General features: G+C 34.0%; 1 protein-coding gene across 1 annotated transcript in view; it reads left to right on the top strand.

Annotated features, from left to right (window-relative positions):
• Positions 1 to 21,840, top strand: part of LOC306655768 (uncharacterized protein) — a 136,079-nt gene that overhangs the window by 54,415 nt on the left and 59,824 nt on the right. Inside the window, 5 exon segments of the mRNA XM_079130385.1 lie at positions 11,517 to 11,741; positions 14,383 to 14,396; positions 17,715 to 17,747; positions 18,745 to 18,777; positions 20,814 to 20,867. Coding sequence (XP_078986511.1) covers positions 11,517 to 11,741; positions 14,383 to 14,396; positions 17,715 to 17,747; positions 18,745 to 18,777; positions 20,814 to 20,867 — 359 coding nt within the window.

Genomic DNA, 21,840 nt, shown 5'->3' with positions numbered 1-21,840 from the left:
AAATATGTGCAAAGAAAATTGTTTACCCTTTCAACCAGATGGGGATACAGCAAGAATTTCCTGTCTATAAACCAGACTACCTGAATACACTGTCTCCAGAATGGTAAAAATAAATTTCTGTTTTTGTTCAGCTAAGAAAAAAAAATTGAGTTTGTGAATATCAATGTGTATGTAAAGTTTCTAGAATGTACTACTGAAATATGCATATGTGCAAAATTATTCTTTTATCCAAACATTTCTTTACCTTTGCACCTTTTATGTATATTGTTTGTTTCTGACAAGGAAGATGGTTTCCTAATGGCTAATTGCTTGATCCAAGCTCTTGTAGTAGACAAGGATATGCTAAAATTTGCTGGAGAGATAAATATTGACTAAATAAATTAAGCAAAGCTTCTATTTCTTTTGCCAGATTGACAATTTATTGAGATTAACTTGCAGCAGGACTTTATGGCAAATTTATTTGTGATACCTTTGAACATTTCTTTTTCCCAAAAAACGAAGGCTCGTGATTTTTATCTTTTCCTATATGTTAATCAGTAGAGAAACTGACTCATACTTTTACTTTATTAATTTAGTAATGAGTAGTTAGCTGGCAAACAATCTAGTTAATATGTCTTTTTGTTGTGTTCTCAGTTTAACAAATGATCCATATTATTCTGTGATGTCAATACTTGCTAACGACCATGTTAGCACAAGTAAGTGTTTTGCAGTTGGGATAAACAAATTATTACAAGTTTTTGAAAACTCTAAATCATCCCACAAATATGTAAAGAAAATTACAAAATTAAAATATGAATTAAATGATAGTAATTAAATTTGAAATTTAAAAATCCTAAAAGGAATAACATTAATTATTCATAACCTAAAGGTTTTGAAATTATGAATTTATCCATATTCACATTTCATCTTGGTAATAGTTTTAATTTTGTCTCCATTTATTTATTAAGAAAAATAGAACTCTTCATAAGCACATGAATTTGTAGTCAAAATTTTGGATTTCATTATTTGTAGTTTTCCTAGCAAACCATAGTATAAGGAAATATTTCAAATTTAATTCTATTGTTTGCTAAAGAAACTTCTAAATCTTCATCCATATAGTGGAGTTATAAAGGAAGAAAATATTTTGGTTGTTGGTCTTTTTTGGTCTCCTTCCCTTGTCTCTCTCCCTCTTTCCTTCAATTTTCTTGTCTTTTATTCACCCTACAAACATGAAATTTCCCAATGAAGATCTTTGCGGTACATCTAGAAAGTTACTAACATAATTTTCTAGTAAAGGTAGCAATTTCTCTTTCTCTTATCAAATTTTGCTATGACATTCAACTGATTTTAAGATTCAGTACACATTAAGTATTAAACCTACAATACGTAAGTTGGATTTTAACCATTGTAAATATTCCTTATAAGGACACATTAAATATGAAGATCAAAAGGTAGAGTTAGGGTCTGGAGTGATTACAGTGTCACGTAGAGTCCGTTGTCTTCTGTGAAAGTGACTTGGAAATATCAGAAAGAAGGGTAAACATCCATTTTTATTTTCTCTTCTTGTTAAGGTTCAGATATAGGATGGCCCCTAAAAGCTCATGTGTGAAACAAGGCAAGAAAATTAAGATGTGAAATGACTGGGTTATGATAGCCTTAACTTAAACCAGTGCATTAATCCACTTGAATGGATTAATTGGGTGGCGACTGTGAGCAGGTAGGGTGTGGCTGGAGGAGGTGGGTCACTGGAGGCATGCCTTTGGGCTTTATATTTTGTCTGTGATGGGAGAAGTTTCTCTTATCTGCTTCCTGATGCGGTGTTCTGAGATGCTTTCATCCACCATTCCCTTCCACCATTATGTTCTGCCTCACCTTGGGTCTAGAGCAATGAAGTCAGCCATCTATATGGATAAGACCTCTGATACCAGGAGGGTCAGATAAACTTTTCCTCCTCCTCTAAAATTGTTCTTATCAGGTTTTTTGGTTGCAGCAGTGAAAACACTGCCTAAAACAATTCTTCACTGACTGCCTAATTTTTAACAGTTATAAAATAGATTTAAATTGCATCTATGTAGATATTAGTTATATCCAGGTGGATAAAATTAGCAGTTACACCTTCCAGATGGAAGTACTAGTGCTGCAGCTCCCTGTCCCCCCACCCCACCCCACCAGAACACATTTCCAGGTGGATGGTGAAGAAAGACAGTCCTTTAAGTGCTCTTAAGAAATTTCCTTGAAAATATTTCAGGACCGTCAGTCGTGAAATGAATGGGATCAAAAGCCATTAAGAACTGTAGAATGTTTAGTTGATTGCAAAAGAAATTTTGATTTGGTAAAGGCAAGGGCACTGAATAAAGAATAGATGAACAAGAAATGGACTGGAAGAAATGAACTGACTACAATATTTTAGTCTTCTCTAGAGACCCAGCTCTTCTCTGACAGGGAGGATGGGAAAAGATGGCAAAATGAAGCTGTGAAGAAATCGAGATACAGAGTTGATGATGTCTTATCATTAAAAACATTTGACATGTGTGTATCCCATACTGAATAGTATCTTAAAACACAATAGTACCTGTAAGTTATAAAAATGGGTAAAACTCTGCGTCCACCTTGGGATAAAATATCTGTAATATTAATAAGTCACCTCACAATTCAAGGTATTTCATATTCCTCTAGGTATGGCCCTCATCCAAATAAGCAGCCAAAAACAAGATTTCCTTTAAAAAACATGTAATAGTCCAGGACTGAAGCAAATCATTTTGCATCCAATTTGGTCTGAATCTTTTCCTTAGTATTCTTACAATTTGCTTTAGATATAGAAGTCCCTTTTTATTTAGCAAAGAGTTTTACAAAATGACTCTACCACCTAAAATGTCTTGAGCAACAACTAATATCCACTAACTTAATTCAATGAGTATTTACTCTAATCCTGACACTATTTCTAGGTTATCAGGACATCAGTGAAAGAAAACAGTAAATTAGATCTGTCCTTACTGAGTTTTGATTCCATCAGGAAGAGACAAACAATAAATACAATGAATCAAATACTACAAATAATGTAATAGTGATAACTACTACATTAAAAGAAAAAAAGAAGAAATAAGAGAGAAAAAAACCGTTAGGATTAGTGGCACATGCCTGTAATCTCAGTGGTTCTGAAGGTTGAGGCAGGAGGATTTCTAGTTCAAAGTTAGCCTCAGCAATTAAGTGAGACCCTGTCTCTAAATAAAATACAAAAAGGGCTAGGGATGTGGTTCAGTGGTTGAGTGCCCCTGGGTTCAACTGCTGGTACCAGAAAAAAAAAAAAAAAAAGAGAGAGCGTGAGAGAGAGGCAGAGAGAGAGGAAGAGAAAAAGACTAAGAATTGGTGGTTGTGTGTGTGTGTGTGTGTGTGTGTGTGTGTGTATGTGTGTGTGTGTGTGTGTGTGTATGTGTGTGTGTTTGCCACTTTTTGTAAAATTGTCAAAGTAGGCTCTATGGAGAGAGTAACATTGGAGATAAGACTTACAGGAAATAAAGGAAATCTGAAATGTGGATATTATACAATGCTGAGTTTGTTACTTATGTAATTTATCATGGACTCCATGGAAGCCATGATACTACCCTTTGAAAGAGAAATAGTTAAACGGATTTTCAGTTCTCCTTTTTGTTTCAAGCAATATCATGGTGGAGAGAGATTAACTAAACAAACTTCATTCAAAACAACTCAAAGTGTTCATGTATTTAAGTAGGCACACGCCTTTGTCATAGCACATACACTGACATATTCTTTGAGGATTACATTTAAGTTTGAGACTAGGGTTTGAGACTAGGGTAGGGTTGTTACTACTGAGATTTCTAGTGTGTAGAACAGAAGGTGGATCAAGTTCTCTTTGTGGTGCTTTTGCAGCTATGCAGGAGTTCTGGCCATGTGTTTGGGGGACAAAAAAAAAAAAAAAAAAAATCTATGTCAAATGCATTAGCAGCTTGAAATTTGCTCTTCCAGACAGAGTCGTAGACAAGATTGCACATGCAATATCTGTAGTTTTAGTTTCACATTTTGGCACATTTAGATTTCTCAATAATACATGGAAAGAAACTAAAGCAGTCCCTAATATGAGTTTTTTTCCCCTTTTTATATTTTCTATTTTAAGTAAAGTAAAAACAGCAGTTTTACTGAAAAGCCTTTGGATATGAGATTGAAAAGCATTTAATGGCTTCTTTCAAGAAACTACCATCTTCATAATTTATTTAAACTTGCTTTATGTGTATGATGCACTGAAATGTTGTGATTTGTCTTCTTTTTACTTTCTTTGATTTCAAAAAAATATTTAAAAGTTAATTGGTAATACGCCAGACACAATGGTACATGCCTGTAATCCCAGCTATTTTGGAGGCTGAGGTGGGAGGATAGCAAGTTCAAGGCCAGCTTCAGTAATGTAGAGAGACCTTGTTTCAAAACAAAAAAAAACCAAAACAGGCTAGGGATGCAGCTCTGTGGTAGGGTGTGCCTGGGTTCAATCCCTCATACCACACAAACAAACAAAGTTAATTGTTATTATTGTCTTATAATGCAAAATATGATTTTCCCTAGTGGAACAGAAATTTATTTCAGCTCAAATAATCATTGAATGCCTGCTGTTACTGAGTTGGTACAATGAAAGAAGGAGAACATTAAAAAGTAATAATTTGGATAAGTAGCCTGGAAATAGATGGAATATGGGGTGCTCATTAGAAATTAAATCTGTGGAGTAGATTGAAGAACAGAAGATAAAAACTCCACAGGTCTACCCACTTAGCTCCTACCATCCCACAGACCTTCAGGTTTGGAAGGAAAGAAATTATCAAAATATGTAGCTGAACCTCTCAACTGGTTGTTTCATATGTTTCTAACTTTTAAAAGTTTTGAGGATTAGATAAAAAAAATAATGGAGGCAGAATCCTTGTCATTTGTACAATGCTCTCCCTCATTGCTTTTCCCTTATGAAGTCCAACACTGCTCCAGAGCAGAAGGAAGGGAGAGATTTCCTTGGAAGAATCTCTGGAACTCACCCAGCAGCTGGAGCTTTCCTGTACATTGCTGACAGCAGACTGTGGCGGTCCAGAGTCATACATGGGATGCTTTGTTGCTGCCTCCTTTGTGATAGTGCGGTGGGTGCGGTCCTTCATGACTTGCAGTCGGGGAAGCTTTAAATAAGTCAATCCAAAAAAAAAAAAAAAAAAAAGGTAGAAGAAGGCCTTCCGCATTTACCCTTTACTCCAGGCACAGCCTCCCACAGATGCTGGAAAGGTGGATGAGCCCAATCTTATTTTCATCAGCTTCTTGAAGCTGCAGGGAAAAAAAAAATAAATCTTTCCATCTAAACTTTTACGTTCTTTTAAGTTCCAGTAATGAAAGACAGAATAATGGGAAAAAAAGATACAGATTTAATGTAAGTTTTACATGTCCTGGGAGCCTCCTTAAGGAAATGAAGAATCAAAGAAATTGTTAAGACTGAATGTTTTAAGCTTTGTTTGAAGAAGAATGGAAAAGACAGGAGAGAATATGATGGGACAGAAGAGTCAAGTAAACCAGGGCTGTTGGTTCAGATTCCTGTCAATGACCCCCTGTCTTCCAAGGCAAGGAAATTCCTTTCCTCCAGGTATAAGGAAGTACCTCTAACATAAAGGCCTTAAACCTTGTTTCAGGGCGAAGGGAGGGTCAGATCAAAGAGTACTTCCTGCCACTTCTCAAATGTTCTCTGTTTAAAATGTTCTGTACACCAAGGCACCAGACTTGAATCCCATCTCAAAGTTGTTGATCCCAAGGGTACCCCTCAAGTAGCTTTCCGTACCAAAAATCTCAGTCTCCAAGACGGCTTTGTAAAGGAATTCTTGTGTATTGTGCCCATGTAAGTTAGTGAATATAAACATTAGTGAAAAGTAATGGGTCTCTAAATGGCAACCTTTTTTAAATAAATAAGACTAAGGTGATAATTTAGAAATGATTTTGTGATTGCCTTATAGAACACACATCTGTATTATCCCCGCAATTTTATTTTCCATGTAAAACATGTAACATGGCTGATGAGGTTTCAGTAGCCTATTAAGAACTAAAACACCCCATTGGGCCAAACTACATGTTCTAATCCTCCTGGCCTGACCTGTCTTCCTCTTCTTCATCCTTCTTCTTCCCCTTGGTAGTCTCTGAGCATTCAGTTCACTATGAAATGTGTTCTTTTCCTCAAAGCCAAATATTTCCAAGTTTCCTTTTACATGGTGTCTTACATAAATAAACATTTAATGCATATCAACATAAAATTGAGAATAATGGTAATATTTACTGTTCCTATCACTTCATCTTTTCAGTCAACTTCATTTAGCAGCAAACATCATTGGCCTCAAAAGGCAGCAGTTCTTGAGACAAATATATTGAATAAATAATTCTAATATGTACCATAACCAAGGTTATATTTTTACCAAGATTGTTTTTTAGATTACTTGCAGCTGAAAGGCACCGAATTGTTTAGACATACGTATTATAATTTTTTTAAAGGTCCACTTTTTTTTTTGATTCATTGTGCAACATTGGGGTACAACTTTCATTTCTCTGGTTGTACACAAAGTAGAGTCACACCATTTGTGTAATCATACATGTACATAGGGTAAGGATGATACAAAGGTTTTCTTTAGGAAAGCAGAGACACATTCCAGGCAGAGTGCTGGCCATCTCCAGAGGGACAAACAGCCTGGTCCATGGGTTTATTGTTTCTTTTTAAAGGGAACAGATTGAACCAGACTAGTTATGTTTCTTTCATTTATATATTTGTAACTAAAACTATTATTTAAAAAGCACACATTTCTTGTTTAGTTTATGATGAGATAGAGCAAAATCCTAATTGGATAAGGAAAAATAAATTGCATGTAACATGTGGTACTTTGGCTAAAAAAAAAGTGTTACTATGAGAAATTCAATAAAAACAAGAGTAGAAATTAAAAAAAAAAAGTCAATCCAGACGTTCACAACCCAGAAGGGACATAGGTTAGCTGGGTCAGCAAGGTAATTGATCGTTTAAAATATGAGCTGTTATGACTGACAATCTTCCTCTTTTCTGGCCACACAGAGGTCTGGACATCAGAAACATGCTTGGCAAGAACCACCATGTGACCCATTTCCTTTTTACTCTAAATAAGGGCCCTAAATGTACATCCTTTGTAGGAAGTTCATGAAATAAAGCTAAAAGTGCTAACTTTTTAATAAACATATAGATGAAATAGTTATTTTCTTCCTTCATTCCCTTATGCATTCATCCATGCTACAAAAGCATTTATCAAAGATATCAAGTGTAAAGATTGCTGAGGTGAGAGCTGCTCTGGCTCCCAAAGAACTCACAGTCAGATTTGGGGGCAGGGGGGGGATGCGATTTGAATACTCTCTTATCTGTGCAAGAGATTTAACATTCTTATCTGTGCAAGAGATTTAACACACAAGCTCTTTACATTATGTGTGCAAGGAAGAACTTTAGTTAACTTTTAAAAGCTAATAGCACGTGGGATGCTTCCACATTTTAGTTATAATGCATAATCATGCTATGAACAGAGATATACAAATATTTCCTTTTGTTTCTGCAAGTGAGAACTTTAACCATGAAATTTAGAATCACCTATCTCTGGGTCAGTCAGAAGGTCTCAATGTGGCCATGTTTATATAGGATTTTCTGCGTACATATAAGTACTGTATATGAAGGAATGGAGAGGCAGGGCGTATCCCATAGCTGGCAAGCAGCCTTTGGGAGAACTTTCCAATTGTCTATTATAATATGATGGTGGATTAGGTCTGCCATCTAGTGATTAAGAACTGAATTTTGATGATTAAATTTAAAAGCGCATAAGATATACGAAAGACAAGTCTATGAGAATATGAGACATGTAGGACAATTGGGTTGCTTTCAAATAAAATAACGTCAAATAAAATACATCTTTTCTGAGCTATCAGTGCCAGGACTTTCATGGAGATGAAGTCACAATGGATTCAATTTGTTGGAATGTTGTTAGGGGAAAAGAATCTTGTAGCTTGGAAGATAAAATGTGCAAGTATAACAACAGAATCTATAAAACAGAGAAAATACTATCAGATTTCTACCTGTACTTCTGGAAACATGAAAACTACTGGACACCCTATATTTTCTATGCACTGTTTCTTTGCATATATCTTTCATTCAGACATGAACAGTGAGAGTTTGCTGAGTTTTCGAGCCCTCTGTGATGTGTGTGGATTCTTGTGCAGGTCAAGAGAAGGCAGTGAAGGAGGCTTTCCATCTCCTTGCCATTTAAAGGCATTCCAATTAAATTTCCACATCATCTTAAATTTAATTATAAATTCTCAGGGGAGAGAGACAAGGGATGAATCAGACTATAAAACAACCTTTTAGCATTTCCATTTAAAGAAAGTAATACAGTGACCTATTTCTTTGCCCCTTGGGTTGAGGTCACCTTGTCCTAAATTTCCCAGAAGACACTGCCCTTCTATGTGTTAGCACAGGACAGAGAGAGTGTGTCTTTTTATTTCAACCTGGAAGGAGCCATGAAGAACAGCATTAAGTCACTTGCTGAAAAGTTTCTCACGCTTCTTAATGATATCTACTTGACAACCTTATTTCATATCATATAGTTTTTGTGTATTCTCTATCCCTAATATCTATTTCATCAGTGATAGAGCATAAGTCCACATATGTCTCCAATGATATTACATTTTATTATAATAATATTTTATTTTATAATTCTAAAAATATGTTAATTCTATTTAATATTTATAAATATATAATTTATATATTATTTTTATTTTTAATGTAAACAAATATAATACCATGATGTTATATAGGACATATACTACTATGTTATGTATAATATGTTTCACACATTACATTCCACAATGGTAATACATATTTTTGAGGATCTAACACATTTGCTTTCAATATTTTGTACATTCACTTCTAGGCCTTACTCACTTACCCCTCCATAAATGCGTTTGAACGTTAACCACTTTTTCCCCACACCTGCTGTCACCCAGGGTGTGGAAGGGAGAAACAAGCTAACTGTACTTACAGTGTATTGCATTTTTCAGACAATGGTATTTAACACTTCTGAATGGCTATTTCCTTCTGAATCATAAAACTGAATAAACAAAGTTATTTTTAACTTATTTCTTATTTGCTTAATTATAACTGTTCAAATAACTATGGGTATAAGCCCCCATCCCTGCTTTTTTTTTTTTTTAATCCAGGTCATATTTTTGGAAATACTTGTTATGGAACTACATTGTTTTAAAATGATTATTCATCTAATTGTCATGCTATGTTTTGATATTTACATTTCTTACTGTTCTTCATAATAGCCTTGTAGAAAAGCAGATGAAAACATGAGTCCTCTTTTCCTCTTGGTTTTGAAGGCTTATGATAGCTTTATGTATATGAAGCCAATATTTTGTTGACTAGTCTTGTACTAAGTGGTAAAAGTCTTTTGATGAAGATGAAACAGATTAGAGAGAGCATCCTTCTTATAAAATAGCTCACAAACCCTGTGACTGTACTATTGTTCTCCGAAATGATTTTTCTATTTGCTAAATATCTCTCATGACAGACCAAATGTATGAAGTGAAGTATTCCATAAAGCAGTGAGAAAAATTTTTTACTGGTTCTGTTGAGATATAATTGATAAATATAAATCCTAGAAGGTATGTTCTTGAGTTAACATGGCTATCCTCATTTAGTTCTGAATTATCATTTGAGTATATTTGTGTTCCCAATGATATCTTTCAAAATGGATTACAAATATATATTTAAATTTCACTTTTTCAAAGTCCAAAGTTAATGACATGTGATTAAGTTAGTGAACCATTATATCAGAATCATTCCACTGACATAATTTTCCTATGTACCTATATGAAAACTACACAGTGAATCCCACCATCATGTACCTCCATAAGAATGGGATTCTAACTATAATAGGATGTATTTCATGTGTGTATGATTATATCAAAATGGATTCTACTGTCATGTATACCTAAAAAGAACCAATAAATAAAAAAAACATAGGAAACAAAACAAAAGCAAAAAACAGAACCACAATTTAGATTCCTTCCTCCCATTTCTATTTGACAAGTGTTGAGTGGAGGTGTGGAGCCAAGCATTGGAAATGCCATGAGCAACAATGTACATCTGGTCCATAACTATATTGTGTTCACTCTCTAGTGGTGGACATAAAAAAATAAAGTGAATATAATTTAGATCATTCTAATTGTAATAAGTTTCAATAGGGCAGTGATGGTTGCCTATCTGTTCACATTTTAGTAACTCAGTTACTTTGCATGTATATGCAAGAACAAATGAGTGGATGAATGAATGCATTCCTTCAAGAGTTATGGAAAGCATATCAATGCAGTAAAGAAAGCCTCATTCATATTGGAGAGTGAGGGAAGTATGTGGGGGAAAGGTGACAAGCAAGTCATGACAGTTGTCCATGAGAGCCTGGGAGGAAGGAGAAATAAGTAGTACCAGGCAACAGATCAATCTGCGCCAGGACAGGAAAGGAAGGCCTTCACCTTGACAGAAGAGTTTTGAGTTTAAATAAATGGTAAGCTCCTGAATGATGTAAGCAAGGATGACATCAGCAACTTTATGTGTTAAAATACTGCTGTTTGGTTTCTCCTAAAAATCACACAGTTAAAGATGTAATGTATGTATTTACTTGATATTAATGTTCATGTATAACAGAGCTATTTCTCCTATGTGTGCACATGTGTATATATTTTCCCAATCTTTCTTTAACTTTTATTTAAATATAGAAAAGTATGGGCAGATATTGCATAATAACACACTATTTTGTTTTGGTTATAACTTTCCATAATTAATTTCAATGCAAAGATACTTGATTCATTATCTGTATAAACTTTGCATTTCTGTTACAATTTAGTAAATACCTTTAGTTTAGGATAACTAATGGAAATCTAGTCCATGAAATAGGAAGTGATTATCCTTTTTTTTCACTTTATGTTTGAAATAATTTTAATAAGCCTATATACCTTTTTTGGAATTTTTTTCCTTGGTCCATGCAAACGTATCATCTCCTGATTTAGAGTTTACTAATCTAAAATTTGAGTTGAAGGTCATATAGAGTTCACCAAAAACTAAAATTCCATATTCTCTTTTGAAATATTATTTTTTTCTCTCCCTTTACAAGTGGTTTGTTTTCATCCCTCTTCACTAATCTAATATTTGATCATTTAAATCAAAAATACAATCTGTTGAAAGCATTATCTCATTAAGAATCATACCTACTTTGGAACATTTTTTTTTCTTCTATCATGGGAGGATGTAAGTATTATCATCATTTGATAATGAATTACTCCACCTGATGTAACTACTAAGTAGAGTATCTCTGTTTTGTATCCTTAGAAGGATGAGGATTAAATTCTTAGTCCGGAATTTTTTAGAATTCCAAAAATGACTCATCATCTTAAATATTTCCCAAATTCCAAAATTTCAGAAAACTAACCTCCTTTTTTTTTCCTTCTTATTTTAGATGAAGGTGGTTATGAAGAGACCTGCAATCAAAATGGCCATATCTACTTAAACAAGGACATTTGGAAGCCTGCTCCTTGTGATATCTGTGTCTGTGACAGAGGAGCCATTCTCTGTGACAAGATACAGTGTGAGGAAGATCTCCCTTGTGCTGATGCTGTGATTCCCCCTGGGGAGTGCTGTCCTGCCTGTCCAGGGGTATCTGGAGGCGGAAACACCAATGTTGGTAAGAACGCTCAGGGCCAACTGAGAATCGAGCCCATGAATCACCTTTCTAGTTTCAGTGTTCTTTGCTTTCAGGGTTCAACAATTCAAGAGCATAACTAAAGTAATTTATTCAGTGGCTTCTGGGGTTAATGATTTTGCTTGCCTACCTTCATGTTATGTAGAAGCAGAGAGTAATTCCTGTCTTCGTAAATATGCAGAAGAATTTTTTTGCTGAATTTTGAGTGATTATGTCTAAATTAAGAATTCCTTGCAACTCTTAAGATGGACCTTTGTTACCATATTCACAGTGGGTCCCTCTAAGAAAGTGTTTGATTTTCTTTTTTTCTTTCTTTTAGTACTGAGGATTAGACCCAGGGATGCTTGACCACTGAGCCCTTTTTAAAAATATTTTATTTAGAGACAGGCTCTTGCTAAGTTGCTTAGAACCTCCCTAAATTGCTGAGGCTGACTCTGAACGCAAGATCCTCCTGCCTCAGCCTCCGAGACTCTGGGATTATAGGCATGCACTACTGCACCCGGCAAGTGTTTGGTTTTCTGTGAAATCCTTTAATGCCCAAGAGGAGACCTAAAAAAATAGCTTTATCTTCCCAGGTACTTCTCTAGGAAATACAAAAAGTTTTCCTAATGTAATTAAGTGCCAGAGCACCTTTTATTACATTGACCCGTAAAAGAGATTGCTTTTTTTAATGTTGCTAAAAATAAGAGAATGGAATGAATTTCCAGAAGAAACTAACAATATAAATTTCTGGTTTAAAAAATATTTTTAGCAGGTAGTATGTGCTTTTTTTCATGAACTAGGTAAGATTGATATTAAATTTACCTCTTCTCCTCTTGGTTATCATTCTGTAGTAACAACTTACCTTGAAAAAATGCCTAAACTCAATTTTCAGCACTGTGATAAAAAAAAATAATAGAAAAAAGTTAAAAACAAGACATATTTGGGCCACTTGAAGCAGATATGATCTTCAAACAAGCCCAGGAATGAAGTAACATTAAACTTGTGGGTTATGATAAGTGAAGAGTAAGTGGGAACAATGGTAGGAAATATCAGAAATCAGCAAAACATACAACTTCCTGAAAATAGCTGGTCTCTAGAAAAGTGTAATGAGTTCTAAGATGAATGATGAAAAGCTCCTGACAACAGTTTTATAGAAATTAACTACGAGTAAAAAGGAAATCGAATTCAGTTAAATCCATGGGAATAAGAACACACTGGTAAGTATGATACCATAGATCAGTTGAAGAATGTTCTTTACATATAAACAAGTTCTAGATGTAAATAATTAAATTATCAATGATATTTTCCCCTAGCTATATTCCTAGTCTCAGTGTGCTTTTAAAAGTAGACCATGAAGGGTTTGGGGGTGTAGCTCAGGAGAACACATGCCTAGAATATGTGGGACCTTGGGTTTGATCCCAGACACTCAAAAAGAAAAAAAACCCATAAACATAGGACAAGAAGATATCTAACAATTAAAAAAAAAAATAAGGAAATGCATTGTTTTTTTAAATGACAACTGCCTAAATTCCTTATAATCAAATAATTATAAATTATATTCTACATATCAGATTGACCAAAATCAAAATGTTTGCTTTTTGATTGGGTAATGGTAACTGGGTAATGCCTATGGGGAAATATGTGCATTGATTGTACGAGTGCAAAGTAGTCAACCTCTATAAAAGGAATATTGGTAATATATCTAATTACAAAGTCTTATGCCCTTGGACTCAAAAAGGCATTGGGAAGCTTATCCTACAAATATACTTGCATGTAGCCATGTATTGAACCATTATTTGTTATAGCATTATTTATAAAAGAATGATTATCCATCCTAGCTTGCCTATGAAAACCCCAGATTATACCAGCTTTCCTGGCATAGTAACTAATAGTTCTCACTTTCATACTTCAAACAGTCCTAGTTGAGTAATAAATTAGCAAAAGGTTAGAAACAACACAAATATCCATCATGACTTACTAAGGGAATGTCCATTAAATAGTTTGTATTAGATTCGTACAATGGAATCCTGAAAATTTTTTAATAAAAAATAGCAGGGAAACCATTTATTTATCTGCAAATATCTCTAAGATTTTAGGAGCTATGAGATATACAGACAAGTGAAAGACAGTATTGGAAACTAGAAGAAACTTTTATACATGCAAGAAGAAACTTGAAAACAATATACAAAAAATGTAACTGACTTCTAATGGGAGGCAAAACAGATAGAGAAGAGATGGCAGAACAGATTTTTCACTGTGTAACTGTACACCTTTAATACATTTTTGTGTTTAAAATATGAATGAATAACCTTATTCATTAAATAGACTGAAAACAATAGAGAACATTGATTATAAATAATTCATAATAACTTTATAAGTAATTTTCCAATTAGATTAACTTTAAATGTCATATAAGTGATGTGAAGAGTATTACCATCATGTCAGAATTTTCCAACAAGATGAATCATTTTGCTTTTGATGAAATACTGATTCATAGCAGGTTTTGAGTACTGCCTACTGGTGATATCACAATCTATTTACATTGAATTCTGAATGCACAAGAATCCTATTAAATATTGAGTATGTTCACAATGAGTGTTTCTCCACAAAATAATGTATTTCTTTTCTTTTCTTTTTATAGCCAGAGGAAGAAAGGTAAGTTTTACTCTGCATAGTTTATTTTTCATAAGCAGAATTCTTTCTAATGCTATCCACACAGAAGTGTACTCTGAAACGTGTGAAAACCTTTTGTAAAGTACAAAGAACCATGCGAATTCGTTGTGAAAAATAAATGAGTGCAGTCCAGCTACTGTGCTTGTAGGCTACAAATGCTTCTGTTACAGTTAATTTTTGTTCTTATATCTGTTTCTGTCAGAAAGTTGTGGACTCTAGAAGCACCAAGAATGTGTCTTATCAAGCTTTGTACTTTTGTCCTTATCATGGGTCTTACTGTACAGTTTACACATATGAGAAGCTCAATACCCATTTGACAGAAGGAAGGAATAAAGAATGTCAGCTCTACTCTGGTGGAGTTGTGGTTTCTCTTTTATTGTTTGAGTATTAAGTTGAAAAGTTTACTAAAACACATAGCTTACTCTCTTCTGCCCTTCCTGTCTTCAGGGAGGTTACATAAACCACAGTCTTGGAGAGAAGCTTCGCAGTCATGCAGACCAAGGTGGGAGACACTCCTGACCCTGACCAGCATAGCCACTTGTTATCAGGACATCATCTCATCAAAATCCTTTTCCTTTGTCATTCTCTCAGCTTCCTAATTTTCTTAGAAGTTATGGTATTTGCTTGGTTCTTATCCAAATATGACTGTCCCAGGATCAAGAACATAGAAATGAGCAATGAATCCAATTTTCTTTTTCTTTTGGAGGAGGTAGGGGGCTACTAGGGATTAAACTCAGGGGCACTCGACCACTGAGCCACATCACCAGCCCTATTTTGTATTTTATTTAGAGACAGGTCTCACTGACTTGCTTAGCACCTTGCTTTTGCTGAGGCTGGCTTTGAACTCAAGATCCTCCTGCCTCAGCCTCCTTAGCCACTGGGAATACAGGAGTGTGCCACTGTACCTGGCTGAATCCAATTTTCACAGCAGATATTAGACAGATGACCAGCTATTTTAAATTTTATTTGCTTTTGCATAGAATGGAACTTCAAGTGATTTACTCAGATAATCAGTAATGCTATAGCTTCATGATAAATGAGAATGATACTGTTTGGGGCAGATGCTGGCCAATTTAACACTTTTTGGTTTGGAGGGAAATACATAAATGTATCTTACTTGGAATAAATGCAAGTAAAGTTATTTATATTGAATATTTATTGGAGAAGAGGGACTCCAAATACTAACTCTAATTTATACATAAAAGTGAGAATAAAGTGAAATTTAAAGGATTGATATAGGCCTTAAGGAAGCTAAATAAATAGATCAAAGATAGATGGATAGATAGATAAATGATAGATAGATAGATCTATCTATGAAATAGGAAAAAAAAAAAAAAAACCTAAATAATCAGTTTTATTCTGGTAGTAATTACTCAACTTTCAAGAGGCATCCGATAGGCTGAGTCATTCACACCTTTCCCTAAGGGCCACGTGGGACTGCTGGGTGAAGGATATGCTCAAAGTAGCAGCCAATTCACTGTACTCACATTATGTACCACTGTCTGGCTTGCTTGTTTTCATTTATTATCAGGTATGATCAGAAACATCAGAGCACAGCAATGCTCTAAAAATTCAGTTTGTTCTTGGTTTAGGTCCACATTGATTTTCACATATGACTCTCATTCACTCATTCAAGTTAATCCCCAAGTAATTACTGAGTCTTTTAAAATGTCTTTGAGGCAAATAATACAGATGATGCAAGGGTGGGAAAAACACGTTTGCCTCCATGGTGAAGCCATCCTATGACGATTATGAAATATGTCTACATGGCATTAACTTATCAGTAAGTGTAATTCTCATCTGAAATCAGAGTACATAAACTTCATGTTTCTCAGTAAATATGAAAATTACATTCTGTAAAACTTTAGACAATCCTCATTTCAAATATAGTAATGTATATAAAACCCATATTAATGAAAGCAGTGAAAGTGAATATTTGTCTCTGTGGCATATATCCAAAACAAGAGGTATCATGCAATCATGGGAAGTATATTATCAAAAATATATTATTGAACACTTAATCTTATTTTGGAATGCATGTATAAGATATCAAAAAGCCTACAATTTACTTAAGAAATATTTATCAGAGAATTCCATACTCCTAAATACAAAGCTAGAGTAAAATATGCAATTTGTTTGTGGGTTTCACAGAATGGAAATTTTACCACTATCTTTTCAGGTTATTCCACTTCTCTCATTTTGACTGAAATAACTTTCCCCCATTTTAGTTGATTTTTTCTAGACTTATTTCAGAAGGAGCATTTTTTTTCTTCAATATCGTTCTCATAAAGTTCTTCATTCTCTAAGCAAATAAAATTTTCAGCATTTCAAAGAAATCTCTTACCATCTACATATGGAAAACTAAGAATGCCAGAATGTTAACAGTGGTTATCTTCAGGTGTTGAGGAGGATGTCTAGTTTTTATCATATATTTTCTCTACTTTCAAAATTCCCTATTATGAACACATATTATTTTTATAATAAGACAAAAGAATAACATATGTGAAAGGAAGAAATTGAACACACTAGAGCTCATGTGTGAGCTCTCTGGAGCTCAAAGTGTAGAGACATTTTGGATGTATAATTCTCGGAATGAAAAGAAATTCCGTTGTATCTATTGTATTTGTTATATCTGTTATGAAAGCAAATAAACTGACTAGACTTTATGTAATTTAAGTTATGATAATCTCATGTTATTTTTATTTTCCTATTTAATTGATGTTTCTTAACATTTTTTTTCACATACTGAGAATTACATAACTAGAATTTTTGCATTTTTCTTTTATCAAGTTAGTACACTTACCTCTTGCAGTTTTTAATATTTTCCCATGAGTTCTACAAAAGGAAAGCAAGCGGGTCAGGAGTGGTATCTCACAAGTTACTGAAAACCACAGGCCCTATAGTAAGAGAGTGAAATTGAAATATACAAACATTTCTGCATTTTTTTTAGTATCTTTCATCTTTGGGTAGTTTGTTCAATGGTTCTTTGTCTTTACATTTTTATCCAACTATTTCACGCTCTAGTTAACTCTGTGGAATTTGATCCTTATAAAAACTGAAGCAAACCAACTTTATACCTTTCAAACATATTGTATTAATTTTTTCATGTCCTTGATGAGTAGTAATTTTTTCATGAATAATGTCTGATTAAATATCTGAAACATCAGTTTTTCATCTTCTTTTCTCATTCTTTACATTTCTTAGAAATCCAGAGTGTTCATGGCGTATTCTGGTATGACATGTTCACATCCAACAAGACATTATAGTTTACTGACTGAACTTTCCCCCCCCACTTCTTAGGGACAAAAAGGAGAACCAGGATTAGTGCCTGTTGTAAGTATATGTACATACATTGTTTTCAAACATAACTATAATATAGTTGTGTATTATTTCTTTTTCTCAAAAAAGGAAATTAATTGTTTATAATCATGCTTTTAGTATTACACAAGCAAGCCAAAATAGATTATTTAATGTGGTAATTAATGATCTGTATTTCTACCTTTTATAATCCTATGACTAAAGGTACAAAATCATATTTTTGCACAGTGCAGTGTATTGCATGCATATATACATTGATAGTTAAGATTGGTATTACTATAGTAGTTTAATATTCAACACTTTGGGAAATATGTAATGCTTTGATCTTGATTGAAATTCCATTTTATGTAAGAATTCTTACCTATTCTTTAGACTTACAGATGATCAAAAAGTATATTATTGAGTAGGATAAAAGTTATTCAATCACCATTCTTACCGATTTTAAAGGAGTTATTATCTGTCAGGACAAAATTTATACACACTGATTTATTTGGCAGTGTTTGCATTTTTGCTTTGCTTTTAAATCTTAATTTTTCACAGTGATTACCTAAAAATAATCATTCACATTGTTTTTGCACTTGCATGTATTTACTGTCTTTGGTGCCAAATCTTCTACAAACATTTATTTATCTACTCAATTCTGTGAAGGGGTCTTTTCATAATTGCTATTTTATATTGAAGATGCATTTAAGGAAACTTAGGTGTTGAAAAAAAGTAATAGTCCAAGTTCAGTCCAGATGATAAGGAGCTGTGTCAGGATTTGAACCCAGCTCTCTTGGCTCAAGCACTGGTACTCTTAACCACCGTATCAGTACTGCCTCCCTATATCAAAATTTAAATTAGATAATATCTCAACTGATAAGGCTAGGAGGAAATGGTATCAATTGATAACATCGATTTGTTTACATAAAACTTATGGTGCTTTTACACTTTTGTTGTTATTCCAGTTTATGACTACTGACTTTTCTGAATCTCGGTAGAAACCTTACAGACTTTCTTATTTGTTGTTTAGGTAACAGGCATACGAGGTCGTCCTGGGCCTGCAGTAAGTAGTTTCCTTTAGTCTTCATGATACTATTGCGCTCTTTGAGATGATTTTGTTAACATTCAAATTATTTTCAAAGGTAAATGTGACAGATCTTGTTAGTTTTACTCATTGTCTCAGATAGTGTTTTAGTAATCATTAAGCTCCTGTGTCCCACAAGCTCTTATGACATATACGAAGAAGTAAGCCACAAATAACCATCATCTTCTGAGGAGAATTTGTGGACTGTAAGGTAATGATGGCAATCTCCTGGCAAGCCACAACATGGTTAAATGTCTTTACTAGTGTAGATGCTCCTCAATGTGTAAAGGGTTATGCCTTCATAAATGCATGATGCATATATTGAAAATATCATAAATTGAAAATGCATTTATTATACTGGCTTACTGAGCACCCCAGCTTAGTAGCACAGTTTGCTGTGGAGTGTCCGATGTTCCCCTTGTGATCACATTGCTGACTGCCGCTGTCCAGCATCATCAGAGGGTATCATACCACATAGCACCAGCCCAAGAAAAGATCAAAATTTGAGATACTGAAAATCTTTACAGATATGATGTCCACAAGAAGATGGCAGGATGTAAACAATGATGCTTGGTTTCTTGAAACAGTGTGCCTTGAACCATCTTCAAGTTTAGGCGTTCCTTCTCATAGGATAAAATTTAATTCTAAAATTGTTGAAGTTGATGTCTTCTCATGTGTTAGTGTTGCTTATTGGTTATGTGAAAGACAAAACATTTATTACTACCTTGTTAATTTTAGATTGACCTTGTTCATTGAAACCAGGGCATGTCTGTTGTTGAACTGTCATCAGTGCGGACTACTTTTACCCACTTAAATCATATATGGCTGTAGAATTTGACAAATTATATATCCAAATACTATATTTTTGATTTTGCATAAAAGACTATTTCAGTGTTGGATTACCAGTGTGTATGGCGTTAACTAGATAGGTAACATTTCCCTCCTCACACATCCCATGTAAATATTAAGTAAAATACATACCCCATGTAATATTTTAAATAAAATATTAATACAGCTTTAACATCCATCTATAATCCTTCAGAAGCTTTTGCTTCTGGACGTACTGTTGAATCAGGCATGGTGGCATGCACTTATATTCAGATACTTAGTCAGCTGGATTGTTTGAACTAAGGAGTTTGGGACCAGCCTGGGCATCATAGCAAGACCCTCTCTCTCTCAAAAAAACAAAACAAAACAAAAACAATGATGAAAACAACAACAAAAAAATGCTGTTTGGTAAATTGGGTAAATGTGGAATCTTTAGAACTCAATTCAAATTATCTTTTGAAGAGAAATTAAAAACCCCTGGCAATTACCATTTCCCTGAAACAACAACAACAACAACAACAAAAGCCCCCAACTATTTTAAGGTATCCGTATAATAAGACCACTTTTGAAATATAATAGTAATTTCTCATTTTAAGGAAGAAATGATGGCAATTATGCTTTGGAAAATTATTAGTATGTCTTAAATATACAATGGAAATGATATAATATTAAAAGTTCAGTGAAAGAATGATGTCGATGTATATAAAGCAGTCACAGCAGCCTCAGGAGTGATAAAGTTTTGGGTATCATACACCATTTTGAGTTCATACGTTCCCCCACATAATTGATCATTTCTTCAAATCTGAACTGTAAATTTTTGTGCCCAGAATTTAACAGCAAAAGCTTTACTTAGTAGAAAATAGCAAAAATGATCTTTAAAAATTTGCAATTACCAGTCAAGCTAATGTGTTGAGCTTGTTGAACGCCCTGATGCCGGAATGTGGCACTAATTCCCTAAAGACCTTCAACTTCACTGCTAAGATACACAGTCCTTCTGTGGATACAGAACTTCCACAGGTCCATGGCTTTGTTTGCCAGTCTTGTGAATTAAAAACGTGATATTTCTGTTTTCCAATCTCATTTTAGCAAAAAAAAATAAAAAATAAAAATAAAAAAAATAAAAGTCTTTAAAGCAAAGACATTCAGAGTATAAATGTTTACGTACCTAATCATCATTTCTGTTTCAGGGACCTCCAGGATCCCAAGGTCCAAGAGGAGAGCGAGGCCCCAAAGGAAGACCTGTGAGTTGACAAGGACCTTCCTTTACATGACAAGGACCTTCCTTTACGTGTTCTAAGCAGGTCCCTCTATACCATGCTCCTTGAGGGTAGCAAGGGCACCTTTCCTCTGTCACCTTCATTAAAAATTGCAAAAAACTCAAGTCAAGAAGTGATTGTGTAGCTCTCCTAATTCAAAGGAAATTATTGTGCATTAATAATTGCTTCTTATCTTATTAGATAATGCGAATTATATTTTTATGTCCTAAAATAAAATTTAAGGAAACACAATTGAACATATCATGTTTTCAGAAATTGTCAATCATGAGTAAACAATGCTAATAATGTACTGTTGAGATAAAACAGTCAAATTTTTTGATCTATGGTTGCTGTAAGAATAATGAAACTGGGTGGGGGAAAAGAATTGTGAAAGGATAAAATGCACCTTTGAGTGTTTGCACAAAAAATTCCTTCCCAGGTAGCATTCTGCCTTTTTTTATTGACTCGCTGCTCCAAGGACATCAAGGAATAATTAAAAAAATCAACAGTTCTATTGCCAGAAAACAGGGATACTTTTAAATTAAAATAATTGCCTCTATACCATTGAGATAAAACATGAGAGTATTATATATTACCAAATTTTTTTTCTCATTACCAATCTATGCAGAATATTTATTATTCTGAAGTCTTAGGAGTACTATTCTTTTTCTTTTTTATATGCTACCCCTAATAATGTCTTTTACATATTGAATAACTGAATTAATTTATGTATTGCTATCATTATCCCATATTTCCATCAGAAAAAAATATGTTGCTTAATTTTTTTTCTCTGGTATCTACTAGAACTTAACTCTCAATGTATTCTTGTTCAGTTAAGTATGTATTTACCCAAATTGAAATGGGAAGCAACAACTAACTTTGAATATATGAATGAGGACAAAATGTATTTTATATCATGTCTCTGGACACTTTTGCTGCTAGCTTCATCTATGTTGCT

The sequence above is a fragment of the Sciurus vulgaris genome, assembly GCF_902686455.1.
Source record: "Sciurus vulgaris genome assembly, chromosome: 3".
NCBI lineage: Eukaryota > Metazoa > Chordata > Mammalia > Rodentia > Sciuridae > Sciurus > Sciurus vulgaris.
Note: the sequence above shows the minus strand (reverse complement) of the source record. Positions and strands in the feature narration are given on the sequence as shown.